This window comes from Juglans regia, chromosome 13, assembly GCF_001411555.2.
Source record: "Juglans regia cultivar Chandler chromosome 13, Walnut 2.0, whole genome shotgun sequence".
Classification (NCBI taxonomy): domain Eukaryota; kingdom Viridiplantae; phylum Streptophyta; class Magnoliopsida; order Fagales; family Juglandaceae; genus Juglans; species Juglans regia.
Genome location: NC_049913.1, coordinates 13,027,432 through 13,046,183, shown reverse-complemented (window position 1 = coordinate 13,046,183; position 18,752 = coordinate 13,027,432). Strand labels below are relative to the sequence as shown.

The window sequence follows — 18,752 nt, the reverse complement described above, 5'->3', positions numbered from 1 at the left end:
AATCGGATACCCATTGGACAAAAGACTATTCAACCATGAAGAAAAGAGTAGCCAGATTGGCGGGAAGTGGGAAACTCGAGCGAATGTTGGCCGAGAACGTCAAGCCAAGGAGAGAAGAAGGCAAGGGGCATGAGCCCAAGCTGAGCAATAGCCCAAAAAGGTAGAGACATAACGCCCTCTGCCAATTTCGCGACCAAGACCAAGCTCCCTTAGGAGAAATCCATACCATAGCAGGAGGATTTGTCGGCAGGGGTGTGACAACATCCAGTATAAGGGCTCACGCCCGTAAAGCTAGGTACCACGAGTGGTGGATAAACTCTCCAAACACCCTAGACTGGGTACCACGCCTACCATCTCTTTTGGAAACGAAGACTGTCAAGGGGTCTTGTACCTCCATGATGATGTCTTGGTAGTCACCTTGTTAATCGCAAACTATACGACCAAACGGATCCTAATCGACACAACGAGAGCTTAGCTGACATCTTATTCTGGGATGCATTTGCCAAAATGGGCATTAGCCTCGATAGGCTACTCCTGTCACCTACCCCTCTAAAGGGATTCTCTAGCGAGGTTGTTCAACCAATGAGCACCATCGCACTACCAGTCTCAGACTACCAAGGGTCACTCATGGTTACGACAATTATAGACTTCTTGGTAGTTAAAGCCCCGTCATCCTATAACGCCATATTGGGACTCCCAGCTTTGAATAATTTAAAGGTTGTCACTTATACCTACCATCTAAAAATGAAGTTCCCAATAGAGATATGCATCAGTGAGGTTTAAGGAGAGCAAATCCTAGCATGAGAATGCTATGTGCAGGAACTCAGAGCAGGGGTGCTAGGCGTATGTGTCGCAGAAAGTTTGGAAGGGAAGTCGCCACCCCCACCATTAATCGTAGCTAGCTAGGACATGGAAGCAAGGGAAGAGAACAATTTGATGTAAGCAGAGACAAACGAGCCTTTAGAGATATTAGCCCTACACCCAGATCAGCCGAACGCCATGACACAGGTGGGAACAAGGCTCCCCCTGAGTATAAGGAGGCGTTAAAATAATTGTTGATCGAACATAGAGACATGTTTGCCTGGAGTCATGAAGACTTGTTAGGAATTGACAATGTTATCATAGAGCACAGGCTATGTGTTGATCCAGTACAAAGAAGATACACCAAAAAAGAAGAACCTTTAGCACGGAGAAGTGCACAACCATAGCGGAGGAGATAGATTGCCTCCTAGCTGTAGGGTTTATAAGAGAAACATACTACCTGGAGTGGCTCTCCAATGTAGTGTTAGTCAAGAAAGCTAATAGGAAATGCAGGATGTGGGTGGATTTTACAGACCTAAATAAAGCCTGCCCCAAGGACAGCTTCCCCTTGCCACAGATCAATATTATCATTATCGCCACGAAGGGAGCCTGAGTGCTAAGTTTTATGGATGCATATTCGAGATGCAACTAGATCCGCATGAACTAGTTGGATGAAGAGAAGACGTCATTTATCACCGACACTCATCTCTATTGTTACCGAATGATGCTCTTGGGGCTGAAGAATGCCGGGGTGACTTACCAAAGGCTGGTCAATAAATTGTTTAAATAGCAAATCGGGAAGACTATAGAGGTATACGTCGACGACTTGTTGGTGAAAAGTAAGGAACCTGCCTAACACCTAGTAGACCTAAGAGAATATTTTGTTGTGCTTCGTAAGTATAAGATGAAATTGAACCCGGTGAAGTGTGCTTTTGAGGTAGATTAGGGAAAATTTTTGGGCTTCATTGTCTCTGAAAGAGGCATCAAGGTGAACGCTGAAAAGGTTGGCGCCATCTTGAATATGAAGCCACCTCAGAACATCAACAACGCCCAACGGTTTTCGGATAGAGTGGTAGCCTTAAATCAGTTCATGTCAAGATCCATGGACAAATGTCTTCGGTTTTTCAGGGTTCTAAGAAAGATTCACCTATGGAACGAAAAATGCTATCGGGCTTTCCAGGAGTTAAAGCAGTATTTATCTAACCCACCTCTGTTAAAGTAGCCCAACAGGGGGATACCTTATATGTATACCTAGCGGTATCCCCCTATGCCGTCTCTGCGGTCCTAGTTAAGGAAGAGGAGGCAACACAGGCGCCAGTGTATTACACGAGTCGCGCATTAAAAGGCTCACCCTATGACAGCTACCAGAAGATTGTTGCCATATTTACAAGCTCACCGCATGAAGGTATTAATGGAACACCCCCTCGAGAGAATACTGCAAAAACCAGACAGCTCGGGAAGATTGGTCTCATGGTCAGTGGAACTCAGCGAATTCGACATCGATTACATACCTAGGTGCTCAGTGAAGGGGCAGGCTTCGGCAGATTTCATTGCTGAATTTAATGAGTTCCTAGTGGAAGCTGAATTTTCACCACACCGACAACCTTGGCTAGTTTTCGTTCATGGATCCGCTTGCCAAACGGGAAGATGAATAGAGATCTACATCGTGGCAGAAGCTGGACAAGAGCACTACTATATGACCACACTTACATTTAAAACCACCAATAATGAAGCCGAGTGCATGCCACAAAAGAGGAAAAGCTGAAAAAGTATTTGAAACGGGTGTTGGAGATTTGTGATCAATTTGCCTATTTTAACCTTAAGCAGATACCGAGGGAGGATAACGCAATAGCAGATAGGCTAGCCAAAGCCTAATAATGCAATAGCATGTAAGCCAAAAGCCTAATAATGCAATAGCATGTAAGCCAAAGCTTGAGGATAACGAAACCGTATCAAGTAATATAATGATAAGAAAGATGTTGAACCCATGAAGACTATTTACCTATTAACTATTGAAATTGTTCATTCTAAGTTATTTGAAAATAAAGAAAACTGGTGGATTTTGAATTTGAAAAATAGTAACAAATTAAATTAAATCAGCAAATGAAGAATTGACCAAACACTTGAAAAGAAGAAGATTTCACCCAAAAAGAAAACACTAAGACATCCGACTCACCTAACAAATCCAATCTCAAATCCTAACAATACAATCAATCAATTATTATCCTATTTGACGACGAAATATTCTAACTTATCTAAAACCCTCTCTCGAGTAGAATTAGAATTACTCAACATACAATAACCTGCGATATATCTATGTGAATTTAAAAGCATTTAAACACATTAAGATTAATAATATTTCACATAAAAGCCGCACAAATCACGTTGGCACATTCCTGTATTTCGTTCAATTCATGGCATACATCATGCGAAGCTAAACTATATGCATCATCTCTCGAATTAACATGCACAACAAATCATTCAACTATTGGCCAAATAATTGAAAGCATTAAACTCAATGATGTATACTCAAAATGAATGATAAAATTATGATCACATAGAAATAAGATTCGGGATTGTCATGGGGAGACTACATCGTAGCCTTAGCAATAGAAATTAGTTCATAATAAAATCAAAATAAACCATAATAATTTTGGAATTCATAATGAAAATTATACAAAGAGAATATGAGAGAGTTAAAAAGGAAATTGTATGCAAATCGAGAATCTTAATCGTTCATGAACTCCAATTCTATAGATTTTCGACCTTCTAATTGATGCGCCATTTCCTCTCTGAAGATGTTCGTTTTTGGCTCTGACTTAAACATGAAAGTTGTAGGGTTTTATCTCAGGTTTCCGTAGACACTGAGATTGCTCTTAATGAAGTTTTCTAGAAGAAGTTATGCTCCCAATATTGAAGGATATTTTAGAAATTTCGCAGTTTTGTGACTTTTGACTTGATGCACCATTTTCGCCTTCTAGATGTTCGTTTTCGGTCAAGGCTTTAACATAAAAGTTCTAGGTTTTTCTCTTGTATTTTTCTAGACACAAAAATTTCCCTTATTGGAGTTGTCTAGAAAAATTTATCCTCCAAATACCGAAGGGTACTTCAGGAATTTTGAAAAATGAATGTTTCCTATTCTCTTGATGACTCATTCAATTTCCATGACTCCTTCAATCTATTTATTCCTAAACAAAAATAAACAAAATAAATAAAAACTCTAATAAATAAGAAAATTAAACACAAACTAGCATAAAATTAAGAGTAAAAGTATGACAAAACTTGTATAGAAATTAAGCACATCAATTACCCCCAAACTTAAGATTTGCTAGTCCTCGAGCAAAAAGAAATGAGAAAAGAAAAATTAAACAAATAGAATAAGTTGATTTCTCACAATGATTGCCTCATGGATTGCATGAAGAAAATAATTCAAGGAAAGTCTAAACTTTTAACAAGTTTTTAAATTAATTCAAGAGCATACTTAGGTTTACAAGAAAACCTTTGAGTGTGTGTGTGTGAGTAACCAATCTCAACTTGCTACTCTATTAACTCAGATCAATTTATACAAACTCGATTGAATTATGATTGATCTCTATGAGAATGAGATTCTCGAACTTCATATGCCTATATTTCAAATCAACTCTCCACTAATGTAGTACAAGCACACAAAAGGAAAAGATTTTTTTTTTTTTTTTGTGATTTTCAAATTTTTTTTTTGTGAAAATAAATAGATACTCCAAAATAAATGACACCTACCCTCAAACTTAAAGAACACATTGTCTCCAATGTGAAGAATAAAAAAAGATGAAAAATTGAAAGGATAAAAGTAAACTTCCCTGAATAGTAAACCTCACATGTCCAAAGAAACTTCTCCCGCCCTTGACCGTGCTAGGTGAAGGTAATTTTTCGATGACCTCTACTTTAGCCCGATCTACCTCAATGCCCTCGGAAGAAACTTTATGCCCAAGTACAATTCCTTTCCATGAGCTATCAGAAATAGAGTAAATAATTCCGGCATTCATCAATTTGAGAACTTCCTTTTTTACAACTTATTGCAAGTTCGGATTAAGTCTCCTTTGTGGCTGCACTGTAAGCTTATAAATTCTCTTCCATTAATGTAGGCTTATAATTCTCTTGCAAATTGAAGGGCTTATTCCTTTAATGTCGGCTATAGTCCATCCCAAAGCTTGCTTGTGAGCTCTCAAAACTCGAAGTAACTTCTCTTCTTCAAGACCTGTCAAAGATGAAGAAATTATTACAGGTAAATAAGAATCAAGTAAATAAGCATATTTAAAATGAGAATGAAGAGGTTTGAGTTCTAAAGAAGGGGCCTCAATAATGTATGGCTTTTGTGGAGTAGTGCTTTCGCCCAATGTTATGTTTTCCGACTTCCCTTTAGGCAAGTAAGGTGGAGATGCTTCCAAGTATTGTGCACAATTGCTTATCTTGGAATTCTCATAATCGAAAGTGTCAGATTGAACAAGACATGCCTCAATTGGTTCCTTAGGATAGTTCTCTTCAATATTTTCTACCACAAGTTCATCAATCAAATCGATGTTGAAGCATGTATGTTGAAGGGTATTTCATTGCTTCAAATACATTAAATGTAACTTGTTCATCTTGCGCCCGCAATATTAGTTTCTCTTGTTGTACATCTATGTGATTTCTTCCCGTGGCTAAGAACGGTCGATCAAGAATAAGTGGGGTTTCTAGATCCTCCTCCATATCTAAAACAATAAAACCTGCAGGGAAAATAAACTTGTCAACTTTAATAAGAATATTCTCTACTATGCCTCTTGGTCATTTAATGGATCGGTCCACCAATTGAAGTGAAACGGTGGTGGCCTTGACCTCTCCTATCCCCAATTGCCTCAAAATATAAAAAGGTATCAAATTTATGCTAGCACCTAAATCACACAAATCGTTTTCGAAATAAGTGTCTCCAATGGTGCAAGGAATGGTAAAACTCCCTGGATTTTTAAGCTTTGGTAGAAATTTATTTTGCAAAATGGTGGTGCACTCTTCAATCAACATCACGGTCTCATACTCTCCTAATTTCCTCTTGATTGATAGAATCTCTTTCATGAACTTCACATAGCTAGGCATTTGTTCCAGGGCATCTGAAAAAAGGAATGTTAATATGCAACTTTTTAAAAACATCAAGGAACTTAGAAAATTATTTATCTGGCTTATTTTTCTGAAGTCTTTTCCAAGTTTTTCATTGTTGGGCTCAGAACAGGGGTGGGCACCATAGCCTTGGATGTGGGCACCACAACTCTCATAGTTAGCTCCTTTTTTCTAGAATTTTTCTCTTCCTCTTGTACATTAAGCTCCCTTCCACTTCTTAAAGTAATGGCATTCACTTGCTCTTTCAGGTTGTTTTCCATGGTGCTTGGAAGTGATCGTCGAGGCTTTTTGGACATTAATTTTGCCAGTTGACCAATTGTCCTTTCAATGCTCCGCATAGTGTTCTCATTGTTCTTTAGAGCAATGTCATGATCTTGAAATCTAGCATCCACCTTGGCCATAAATTGTGCCATTACCTCTTCCTTATTCGGCTTCTTCTCTTGTTGTTGATTTTGAAAACCCGGTGGAGGATTGGCAACATTTTGGGAGTTGCTCCATATGAAATTTGGGTGGTTTCGCCATCCTGGATTGTAAGTATTGGAATAAGGATTGCTTTGTCGTTTGTAATTTGACACAAAGTTTGCTTGCTCCAAACTATTGTTGGTGAATGGATTTCCCATTTGACAATCTACCCCCATATGATTCCCTGCAATTGTATTAGTAGATTGAATGGAACTCACATTGATATTGTCTAATTTCTTAGATAAAGTTGCAATTTGAGCAGTTAAAGCATAAAAAGAATCAATTTCGTGAACTCCCTGGGTTCTTTTTTGTGTCACTCGATCCACTAGCCATTGGTAATTGTTGGTTACCATCTCCTTCACCAACTCATATGCGTCTTCCAGTGATTTCTTCATCAAAGTCCCTCTCACTTCTGCATCAATCATTGTACGTATTGTAGGTTGCAAACCATTGTAGAAGGTTTGCACTTGAATCCAAACAGGAAGTCCATGATGTAGGCACTTTCTAAGCAATTCTTTATACCTCTCCCAAGCTTCATAAAGCGACTCCATATCAAATTGGACAAAAGTGATGATATCATTTCGCATCTTCACGATTTTGGCTGGGGGAAAGAACTTTGCTAGAAACTTTTTGGCCAAATCATCCCATGTAGTTTGGATCATCACGTGGCATGCCACTAAATTGCATTGTTGAAGCCACCATTGAAGAATAGCTGGATTTATCTCAAAGTTATTGGCTTTAATGATAGGTCGTCTAATGCTAGAAGTAGCTCCAGTGACCAAAGGGACAACATAATCTCCTAAAGTCATGTTTCCAAGTTAATCTTCCATTGTTTCCTTCTCCTTGTTCAAACGATGAAGGGTATGTTCAATTTTAGGATCAAAAGTTACTAATTTCATACTTCGAGTACATCTCATGCACAACTTGGTAAAAGTGAAAAGAAGAAAAAAGACAAAATTAGCAATCAAGACTAAGATAATATATATATATATATATATATCAAATTAACCTAGAATTAGTTTGTATCAAAAGTAATAGAAAATAAATAGTTCCCGGCAACGGCGCAAAAAATTTGTTGTAAGATTTTACAAGTGCACGAAATCGTACCAAGAAATATAATGATAAGAAAGATGCCGAACCCATGAGGACTATTTACCTATTAAGTATTGAAATTGTTCTAATTCTAACTTATTTGAAAATTAAGAAAAGTGGTGGATTTTGAATTTGAAAAAAAAACAATAAATTAAATTAAATCAATAAATGAAAAATTGACCAAACACTTGAAAAGAAAAAGATTCAATTATCATCCTATTTGACGACGAAATATTTTAACTTATCTAAGACCCTCTCTCGAGTAGAATTAGAATTACTCAATAGACGATAACCCACGATATATCTATGCGAATTTAAAAGCATTTGAGTACATTAAGATTAATAATATTTCACATAAAACCCGCACAAATCACATTGGCACATTCCTGTCTTTCGTTCAATTCATGGCATACATCATATGAAGCTAAACTACATGCATCATCTCTTGAATTAACATGCATCACCTCTAAGTTAAAGGCCTTACTGATTGGGTTGCAATATTGTCGTGCATTGGGGCTTCAGGAGGTGGACGTGGAATCAGATTCTTTAGTTTTTGTAAATTGGGTTCATCAATAGAAATGTGGTGTTTGGTATCTTGAGGATTTTTGGGATGAGGTTGTGAGCTTACTAAGAGGTGGGAATTTTATCATTAATCACATTTTTCGTGAAGGTAATGCTCCTGCAGATTATTTGGCAAAATTGGGAGCTTTGGGCACTACTTGGGTTTGGAGATTTCTGTTACATGTCCCTAAATTTTTTAGAGGTTTGGTTCGTATTGGCAAATTGTTTTTTTCTTATTTGAAATGCTTTTAAGCTGACGTATTTAGTTTTTATTTGGGTATTCTTTAGTTTCTTTATTTGAAAGTTGTAGTTGATTGGTAATAATTTTTATTTTTCATAATGATGTCTTGTAACCACGGTATTCCTCTACTATAAATAAGAGCTTGTCAATAAAGTTTGGAGGTTCCGTCAAAAAAAAAAAAAATACTTGGATAAATATTGTCCCCCACTTAAGAATGAGTACTTTGGCATGAAAGATTGAACCCAATATGAACAATTTTATTATCAAGATAGAACATTAATTCGTTGTCAATTTATATGAATGCATGCATATGCTGAACTAGGAAATCTTGTAACAAAAAATTAATAAAAAATTGGTACTTATTTCATTAAAAATTGTTTAATGATTATTAGAAAGCTGATTAATATTAGTACTGTAAGAAAAAGTAAATTCAGTTTGACTGTTAAAATAAGATCGTTTACAACAATTAATTACAAAGGTTTATCATTAGACACGATTTTTGTGCCAAAAAATAAATAAACCGCCGCAAGTGTTGCCTAGCGATGTTGAATATGTGCACCGGCCAAAAGTGTCAATTCAATGATCAACAACACGTTGCGCACCCACTCCAATGACGTACGGCTTGTATGCCAATTTTATTCTGGGCACTGGACAACATATATTCACTTAGAGGGGAAATTATTATTATTTTTTTAAAACCAAGTATTTATTGATATTTATCCCTGTTAGAGAGATTCAATACAATGAAAAAACCAAGTCTGAGTCTTTCTCTCTCTGAGTGTAAGGTTTTCTCTCTAAGTTTCTTTGTAAACCTAGAGACTGGTCCTCCTAGACTTTTGTCTTTGTAGGATAGAAAATGGATAGTGAATTGTCAAAGTTATGTGAGGGTCTGAAGCTGACGGAAGAAGAACAACAGGAGGTGGTGGTTAGCAGTGAAGAAGTGATCATATCAGAGAAAAAGAGTAAACACTGTTTCATGATGATGGTGATTACAGATAATGAAGTAAATAGAGGTGCTCTTAGAAACACTATGGCACGAGTGTGGCAAATAGAAAGGTAAGGTTGTCTTCAAAGAAGTAGGGAGAAATAAGTTCCTGGTGGAGTTGAAAGAAAAAGCTAATAAAAAGAGAATCATGCACGGACGCCGTGGTCTTTTGACAAAAATCTAATTTGCCTGCAGGATTGTGAAGGCCACGAGTCTTGGAAGGAAATGCAATTCCAGTATGAACCTTTTTGGGTGCAATGTCATGACCTTCCTTTTGCTGGGATGAATGCTAACACTGGCTTTAATCTGGGCAAGTCAATGGGGGAGGTTCTCATGGTGGATACGGACAGTAGTGGGGTATGCTGGGGTAGCTTCCTAAGGTTAATGGTAATGATAGATCTCACAAAACCTTTGGCGAGAGGGAGATTTTTAACTCTCGGGAACTCAAAGCACTGGATTCCTTTCAAGTACGAAAGGTTACCAAACTTTTGTTATCATTGTGGGAAGATCAAGCATGTCACTGGAATGTGCGACAAACTTGATAGAGGAAAAGCTAGTTTGGAAGGCTTCAACCAGCAGTATGGTGCATGGCTACGAACCAGTCCAAAAACCTCATTTTTTGAGGTTTCTCAATCCAGAAGGGAAACAGGTCAGGGCAAGGTGGAGGGTCATGACCAAAGAAAGGGAGATGGAGAGGTACAGCAGGAAAACGTTGTACCAGAGGGAAGAGAGGAGAGTGTAATGGCGGGAACTGAGGAGGAACAAGAGGCAGGAAACCAGGGTGGTAGGTATGGTGCTCAGAGTAAAGCTGACATATCCTGCGAAGAGGGAGGAGTAAGTGTAACAGTAGAAGCTTCATTGGGAAAGGAAATAACCGTGATAGAAAAAGGGGACTAGAGACCTAGTTCTAAGATAAAGACTATTGAGAAGTCAAGGGTGGACCATGTGCAGTCCCCTGAAGAGGGAGATCCTTCTGCTAGGTCACTAATGTAATTTCCCAAAGGGTCAAAGCTCAGACAGGCAAGTGGAAGAGGAAAGCACGTGCATCAGCAATGAATTACAGAACAATGCGTGTGACATGGAGCTGGATAAGCCTAGTAAAGCAAGGAAAAGAAAGGGTCAAACGGAAAATGGAAGGTTGGCTGGCAAAAGAAGTAAATAGATGCATGTTGAGGAAGGGGAAGAGTGTGTGCTTAAGGCAGTGGCTGCTATGCAGCACTGCCAATCCCGATGAAACTGCTAACCTGGAACTGCCGAGGGCTTGGGAACCCTCGGACAGTTAACGAACTTCATCAATTGGTGAAGGAAAGAACCCCATCTGTTATATTTTTGTCAGAAACTAAAGGTAACAGATGTAAAGTGGAGAAGGTAAGGAACAAGCTGGGAATGAAGCAAAGTTTTGTGGTCGACAGCATAGGCAAAAGTGGAGGACTTGCAATGCTTTGGAAAACTGAGGTAAATGCTCAACTACTTTCTTATTCAAATAGCCATATATCTTTGACAATCTTTCCTGAGAGTAGTGGTCAACCCTGGAGACTCTTTGGGTTCTATGGTAACCCTGCCACAGACAAAAGGAAAGCTAGTTGGAGTCTCCTTAAAATGCTTAAACCCAAGCCTCCAATGGCTTGGTTATGTATGGGAGACTTCAATGAGATCTTGAGTAATGATGAGAAGTATGGGGTAGTCACTAGATCTTTTTCTCAAATGGAGTGTTTCAGATTAGCTATTGATGAATGCGACTTGAGTGATCTTGGATACACAGGGTCTAAGTATACTTGGAGTAACAATAGGGAGGGGAGAGATTTTACTAAAGAAAGACTGGATAGAGCTATGGGAAACAGGGAATGGCCATTACAATTCAGCAATAGTGAGGTCTCAGTGTTACCTGCCCTCAATTCAGATCACTCTCCTTTGTTGATAACCTGTGATAATGAGGAAGCTGGAGTTAATAGAAGGACAAGATTATTTAGGTATGAAGCTTACTGGTCAACTAAATAGGAGTGCAAAGAACTAATAAAAAATTCATGGAGGGTTTCGTGCAGAGGGGCCCAATCAACAAGGAACTTCCTAGCTGGTCTGGATAGATGCAAGCAGTTATTGAGAACTTGGTCAAAAGACATGAACGGCAAGCAGAAACACCTAATTAGACAGAGAAGTGAGATGATCCAAGAGTTGCAGAGAATAAACCAAGGAGATTTTAATGACACCATCAAGGGATATCAAAGGGAAGTTAATCAGCTTCTAGCTGAAGAGGAAATCAAGTGGAGGCAGAGGGCAAAACAATTGTGGCTTAAGGAGGGAGACAAAAATACAAGCTACTTCCATAAGTGTGCATCTCAAACAAAGAAGAATAACAGTATTCACCAGATTGCAAATGAAAGAGGGGAAGCAAGTGAGCAATAGGTCAGAAGTCAGGGATATATTTCAAAGGTATTATCAAAAGTTGTTTGAGTCCTCTAACCCGAATGGTATCATGGAGGCCCTGGCTGATCTAGACTCAGTAGTGACACCCGAGATGAACCTCCAGTTAACAAAGGCATGTTCATATGAAGATTTAAAAGGTGCTTTATTTGAAATGGATCCAATGAGCTCTCCAGGACCTGACGGATTTTCTGCTGGATTCTATCAGGACCACTGGGAAGCAGTTGGTGATGGTGTGGTCGAGGTTGTCAAAGAGATCTTTAAATCCAAGAGGGGTATTGAGGAAATTAATGAAACATTTATAGTGCTGATCCCAAAAAAGAGAAGGCCCAACTTGGTGACTGAATATAGACCAATAAGTCTATGTAATGTGATTTATAAAGTGTTCTCTAAAGTACTAGCCAACAGAATTAAGACTTTTCTATCCAAGTTGATATCTCCATCCCAAAGTGCATTTGTACCAGGAAGGTTGATCTCTGATAACATTATCGTGGCATATGAAGCAATGCACTCAATGAAACATAGAATGAAGCATAAGCATGAGGGGTACATGGCTATGAAACTAGACATGAGCAAAGTTTACAACAGATTAGAGTGGTCTTTCTTGGAGGCAGTGCTCTCAAAGATGGGTTTTGATAAGAGGTGGACAGAATTGGTTATGCAATGTGTCTCTTCAGTAAAATATTCTCTGCTAGTTAATGGAGACCCTCAACAGCACCTTATACCTTTTAGAGGATTAAGGCAAGGGGACCCTCTCTCCCCTTACCTATTCATACTTTGCACTGAAGTTCTTGGGAAGATGTTGGATGAAGCTGAGAGAAAGGGTTACATAACTGGTTTTCCATTTTCAAGAGGATCGTTGAAGGTTAATCATCTTTTCTTCGCAGATGATAGCTTACTTTTTTGCAAAGCAAATGCACTTGAGTGGAGTAGAATGTCTAAAATTCTCAAAACTTATGAGGAAGCCTCTGGACAAAGACTCAATCTTGAGAAATCAGTAATTTTTTTCATCAAGAATACATCACTTGAAACAAAATAGGCTATTATCTCAGTTTCTAAGATGGTGGAAGCTAAAGTGTTTGAGAAGTACCTTAGCTTACCCTCATGTGTTGGAAGGAACAAGCTAGCATCATTTAGACCAGTTCTGGACTCTATAAGGAACCGTATGCATAATTGGAAAGTGCATTTTCAAGCTGCCAAAAACTATTCTCAATGCCATTAACAAGCTTATGCAAAAGTTTTGGTGGGGCAGTCGAGAAAATAAAACGAAGACTCAGTGGTTGCCATGGAAACTACTTGGAAAGAACAAGGCAGAAGGTGGATTAGGTTACAGAGATTTTGAACATTTCAACCTTGCTTTACTGGCCAAGCAGGGATGGAGACTAATACAACAATCACAATCTCTAGCAGCTAAGGTGATGAAAGCTAAATACTTTTTCAGGACTGATTTCCTACATGCAAAACTGGGCAGCAATGCTTCATTTCTCTGGATGAGCTTTTTGGAAGCCAGGAAGGTGTTAGAGGAAGGATTGATATGGAGGATTGGTAATAGGGAAGGGGTTAGCTTATGGAGAGACAAATGGATCCCTCAACCGACCACATTCAAAGTGCAGACCCCTTTAGATCAGAGGCATGCACACTGGAAAGTCAGTAATTTGATTGATGAGCATTCCAAAACTTGGAACCTGTCGGTTTTGAGGAGCATATGCACAGAAGAAGACATCAGTAATATCTGCAAGATACCTATTAGTTGGTGTGGCAACCCAGATAAGCTCATTTGGAGGTGCTCCAAAGATGGCATGTTTACTGTCAAGAGCGCATACCATTTGTTAGGCACAATGGAGCAGTATCCAAAGGGGCAAAGTTCTGCTCAACCCAACCAGAAGGAAGTGCGGCCCAAAATATGGAAGCTGAAGACCTCAAGTGCTGTTAGGATGTTTCTATTGAGAGCTACTCACGAGTCTTTACCAACTAACCTTAATCTCAAGAGGAAGAAAATTAAGGAAGACCCTTCATGCCCCATCTGTAGACAGGAGCCAGAATATGTTATGCATGCATTATGGTCATGTTCTGCAGTGATGGATGTATGGTTTGTCAATTCTAGAGGACTTCAGAAAATGAAGGTTGGGTTCAAGTCATTCAAAGAAGTAGTGGAACATGTAATAGCAATCCTCAGTGAGGAGGAAGTTGAGCTGTTTGCCTGTACAGCTTATCATGTGTGGAGGAGAAGAAATGTTTTTTTGTTTGAAGGAAAGTTTGAGAACCCATCTCGAATAGCTCAAGCAGCTCTTCAATTGACTAAGGACTTTAAAGAAGCCAATTACAATGAGCAAGTTAGCTTGGTTCCTGGAAGGCCTACTGGTATAGATTCCTAGAGTCCTCCTCCATTGAATGTCTATAAAGCAAATTGGGATGCCTCAATGGACCGAGTACATAGCAGAATGGGGGTGGGGGTAGTGATCATAAACTGGGAAGGAAGGGTAACAGCAACTCTGAGATCATCAAGGAGTATATTTCCTGATACCAAACTTGCGGAAGCAATGGCTGCACTAAGAGCAGTCCTCTTATGTAAACAGTTAGGCATTTCAAGAGTACTATTAGAAGGGGATGCTCTCAATGTGGTTAACGACATCAACTTAGAGACAAAGGACTGGAGCTCAGCAGGGCTGATTATCCAAGACGTCAAGGCCAAACTTCAGAACTTGGAGTTTGGATCGGCTCAGTTTATATCTAGAAACTCTAACTGTATTGCTCATTGTTTAGCTAAGGATGCACTAAAACTCTCTCAGGAGAGCATAACTATGGAGGGAGTCCCTCTTTGTATCCAACACTTGCTAAATTAATGATGAAAGCTTGACTATTCAAAAAAAAAAAAAATCAATAATTACATTTGAGATAGTCATTGCATCTTTGCCTAGAGCATGAGCTATTTTGTTTATGTCCCTTCTAACATGATTTACAGACCAATTGGTAAACTTAGAGAGCAAAAGTCTAACATCAGAAATTAGCATTCCTTTGTTGTTCCAGCTGTCTTCGTTGCCTTTGATAGCATTGATAAGTTGTAATGCATCCCCCTTGAGTATAACCTTCTGAAGACCTAGTTCATTGCCAAATTTTGTGGCCTGAAGTGCAGCAAACATCTCTGCTAGTAAGGGATCTGGGAACAAGGATCTGTTCTTCCTCATTGTTGCCATTACTTATCCCTTCTAGTCCCTGACAAGGACTCCAACTCCAACTTTGCACTGTTTTTTATCAATAGCAGCATCCCAATTGATCTTGTATACATCCCTTGGGGGAGCCATCCAGTTGCAACTATTTTCTGAATGATTTGCACTCTGTGCAGTAGGCTTCTGATGGAGAAGTTTGAGATTCTGCAGCTTCTGAGCGATTTGTTTTAGGATTGTATTTGGGGATGTGAATTCCTCTTAAAACATAACTTCATTTCTTCTCTTCCACAACCTCTAAGCAACTACTTCTCTTCCACAGGGGACATTCTTAAAAAAGGTTGAATTTCATTGAAATAGAGGGCAAACACAGTTTTTATTTTTTTGAACAAAAATTTGAAATAATATATATGACATATTGTAGAAATTTATATATAAAACAAGATGCATGCTAGCTAGCAGCTCTCATATATTTGGCTTCAAATAGCTCCTAAAACTAAAAGCATCAAATCTTAAATGGAGTGCAAAGCCATATTATCAACACAAAAATTAGAAGCTACACATATAAGAGAAATGATATTTGTGCGCAGTCCTAAAGTGTGCAAGCCCAGTGCACTTTTTTAAAAAAAATTTGGTAAATATAAAACTCACATAAAAATTTTATTTTTTTAATAGTAGACCCCATCCTTTTTCAAAGAGAGTGCGAGGCTTGCACATTCTAAAACTGTATCTAGCATACCTACGTATAATTACATCAAGATATGCTTAGCTAGTTTGTTGCCAATAATATATGCCAGGGAAAAAAATTACTAAGCAAAAGCATATGATGCTAAAGCCCTAATTGAGCAAGTGCTCTCCGAATAATTAATAATCCGATCGAATGGCCACCATCCCCTAATAATTGTCATTATTCCACTGTAACTTGTGATTCGAATTCCTCTGTCATGCAGGCATGAAACAGTTTCTAGTCGAGGCCACAGAGTTAGATAATTAAGCTTGCTCTTATTAATGAAAAAAACTAAATGGAAGCATTTTAATTGCTCCCTTACCTGAAGAAACAAATATGTGTGAGTCTTTCCTTCATACAAAATTGACTCGGCTTTTACCCCAACTCCTTGAAGAGTTTCAGCAAAATTCTTACTGCACAAAAGATGATGATAATTAGAGCCCATAAACGTGTTAACCAATTTGCAAATACACGTCGCTACAAAGCTAATGCATCAATAGAAGAAACAATTTAATGGGACATTGTAAATAAAATGTCTCGATAGAGTCTCTATCAACGACTGTAAACAAGGACTTAGGCCCCTTAAGGGACTCCTCGTGACTATGGCATGAAAGTCCCATCACATGAGGGAGATACTTCAGAGTCTTCAAAAGCTAGGGTGCAGAGCTTTTCCCTTTTGTAACACTTTTTTAGCAAGCAGCGAGTGACTGCTCAATGGGAGGGGCTCATCTTTAAAGAACACTACCAAGTCCAAGCCAAATTAAGAGGCCGAAAACCCCTGCACCAAATCCACTCTCATCAAACCCACCTAAGTTGGCTAAAGCCCTCCCCTTTCCCCCACTCCACTGGAGGGTTAGCCATAACAACATAAATCAAGAAAATTAGCCACAACTCCAGAATGACCCAAAGAAACTACCTTTTGCAGCAAGATTGTCAGCAACTGCTATTACACAATACACATAAAGCCCAAAGTCAAGCTGCCAAACCCCACAATCAAACTGCAAAATCCCAAAGTCAAGCTGCAAGTCGTCTACCTCTCACAGCCACTCCAGTCACTTAGCTACAACACACATAAGTGGAAAAGGATGACTTACCATTATTTAGATTCCATCTGTATATTTACTTTTCCATTGTCCTTAGTAAATATTTTCTTAATGAGTTGTATTTTATTTTAGGAAGATTCTTTCTGTTAGGATGTCAGAACAAGACGTGTATATGAGGCCTCTTCTTGTACCTTCCATTTTATTCGATTCTCTGGAATGCACAGAATAGTTTTTCCAGCCCTTTTCATGCATCATGCTCTCTGCACCATAGTGTTCTATCCTTCTTATTTTGTTCCTTACATGGTATCCAGAGCCAAAGAGCCACCATCCATGGAAGACCTGCTGGAAAACTCTGCCCATTCTTCCCCCACTCTCCCCGACTCTTCCTCAGTTCATACAAACCTAAACACAAACACCTTTTGTGCCAATAATATGGCTCGTTATTTGATCCTCAGTGACCCCGACAACCCCTTCCGTCTTGACAATGGCAACAACCCAGCCGTTATTCTCGTCACTGACTTGCTCACCACCGATAATTACGCCACTTGGTCGAGAGCCATGTGTCGCGCCCTTCGTGCCAAGAACAAACTGGTTTTTATCACCAGTGACATTCCATGACCCACTAACCCTGCAAACCCTCTTCTTGAACTCTGGGAACGTTGGACATGGTGGTGTCGTGGATTCAGAATTCCATTAGCTCCTCCATCAAATTCAGTGTCGTGTTTGTTGATGATGCCAGGGACATCTGGTAAGTGTTTACTACGGCAAGCTCAAAACACTCTAGGATGAGCTTGCCATCTATGACCTAATACCTGTTTCCAATTGTGGAACTATGAAAACTCTTTTGGATCGTTATCAACGTGACTGTGTTTTTCAATTTTTAATGGGCTTACATGATACTTACTCCAATGTTTGTGACCAAATTATGCTGTTAGACCCCATACCTTTTGTCACTAAGGTTTTTTTCACTTATTCAACAACAAGAACAACAACATCAACTTCTTAACCATGCCCCATCTTCTGATTCCATGGCCTTAGTCATGAAGAAACCCTTCCCTACTTATAAATTCCCTCCCCAATCACGACCCAACCAAAAAAAAAAAAAGACAGACCCTATTGCACTCACTGCAAAATTACAAGCCACTCTCTTGACACTTGCTTCAAAGCTGGTATTGCCGAGGCCCCTGTGTGTTCCCATTGTGTCTGGACACATAGCAGAAAAATGCTACAAGTTGCATGGCTATCCATCAGGTCACAAACTCTTTAACAAATCCCAAAATACTGCTATGTTTGCCACCCAATCCAACATATCTCCTTCCACTAACCATGAGGAAATCAGTGATGACAAAGTAGGTTTAATTAAGGCACAATATCAACAACTAATGGCTTTACTTCAGCCAAGGGAGTCTTCCATTGTTGCTCAGCATTCGGCTAATCAGATTCAAACCAATCTCAACATTCCTTCATCGTCTCATTTCTCTAGTATTTCTCTATGCTTATCCACTCACACACAAAATCCACGACAATCCTATACTTTGCCTTGGATAATAGACACGGGTGCAACAGACCACATGGTCTGCTGCCCCTCTTTGTTCACATCAATCACAGCCAACGTTTCCCACTCTATGAAACTACCAAATGGAACTGAAGTTCCTGTCACACACATGGGTACTGTTCAAATCACACAATCCATTTGCCTCACTGAGGTCTTCTGTGTTCCCTCCTTCACCTTTAATCTAATTTCAGCAAAAAAACTTACTGCTTCACTTACTTGTTGCCTGGTTTTTTTCTCTGATTTTTGCTTCATTCAGGACCTTTTCACTTGGGCAACGATTGGAAAGGGTGAAGTGAGGAATGGTCTATATCACTTGCTATCTACTGAAGTCTCTCCTTCAAGTCTAGACGTCAAAGTTTCATAGTTTTCACATACACCTTTTTAGGGTGTAACCGGTCCGGTCCGGTCCGATTTTGGACAAAATCTAGGACCGACTGGTATGTACTGGTTTTGTATTTTTCAAAACCGACTACGCACCGGTTACCCTCCTAAACCGGTACACCGGTTTCCGGTCTGGTCTGGTTTTTCAATTTGTTTAAAATGTAAGTTTCACAATTTGTCATTATAAATTTG

The 18,752-nt window shown here is 39.1% G+C and overlaps 4 protein-coding genes across 4 annotated transcripts; 3 read left to right on the top strand and 1 right to left on the bottom strand.

Moving 5' to 3' along the window:
* Positions 1-5,990: 5,990 nt before the first annotated feature.
* Positions 5,991-7,199, bottom strand: LOC109013287. The gene has a single exon (XM_018995325.2). The coding sequence runs from the start codon at positions 7,197-7,199 to the stop codon at positions 5,991-5,993; it is 1,209 nt and encodes a 402-aa protein (XP_018850870.2).
* Positions 7,200-9,140: 1,941 nt separating this feature from the next.
* On the top strand, positions 9,141-10,166 carry LOC118344200. The gene is made up of 2 exons (XM_035684314.1): positions 9,141-9,287; positions 9,465-10,166. The coding sequence occupies exons 1-2, from the start codon at positions 9,141-9,143 to the stop codon at positions 10,164-10,166; spliced, it is 849 nt and encodes a 282-aa protein (XP_035540207.1).
* Positions 10,167-10,499: 333 nt separating this feature from the next.
* Positions 10,500-11,267, top strand: LOC108989318. The gene has a single exon (XM_018962873.2). It carries the CDS (start codon positions 10,500-10,502, stop codon positions 11,265-11,267), a length of 768 nt encoding a protein of 255 aa, XP_018818418.2.
* A 475-nt stretch (positions 11,268-11,742) lies between these two features.
* LOC108989317 lies at positions 11,743-14,065 on the top strand. Its single transcript, XM_018962871.2, has 2 exons — positions 11,743-12,687; positions 12,872-14,065. The coding sequence occupies exons 1-2, from the start codon at positions 11,743-11,745 to the stop codon at positions 14,063-14,065; spliced, it is 2,139 nt and encodes a 712-aa protein (XP_018818416.2).
* The last annotated feature ends 4,687 nt before the right edge of the window (positions 14,066-18,752 follow it).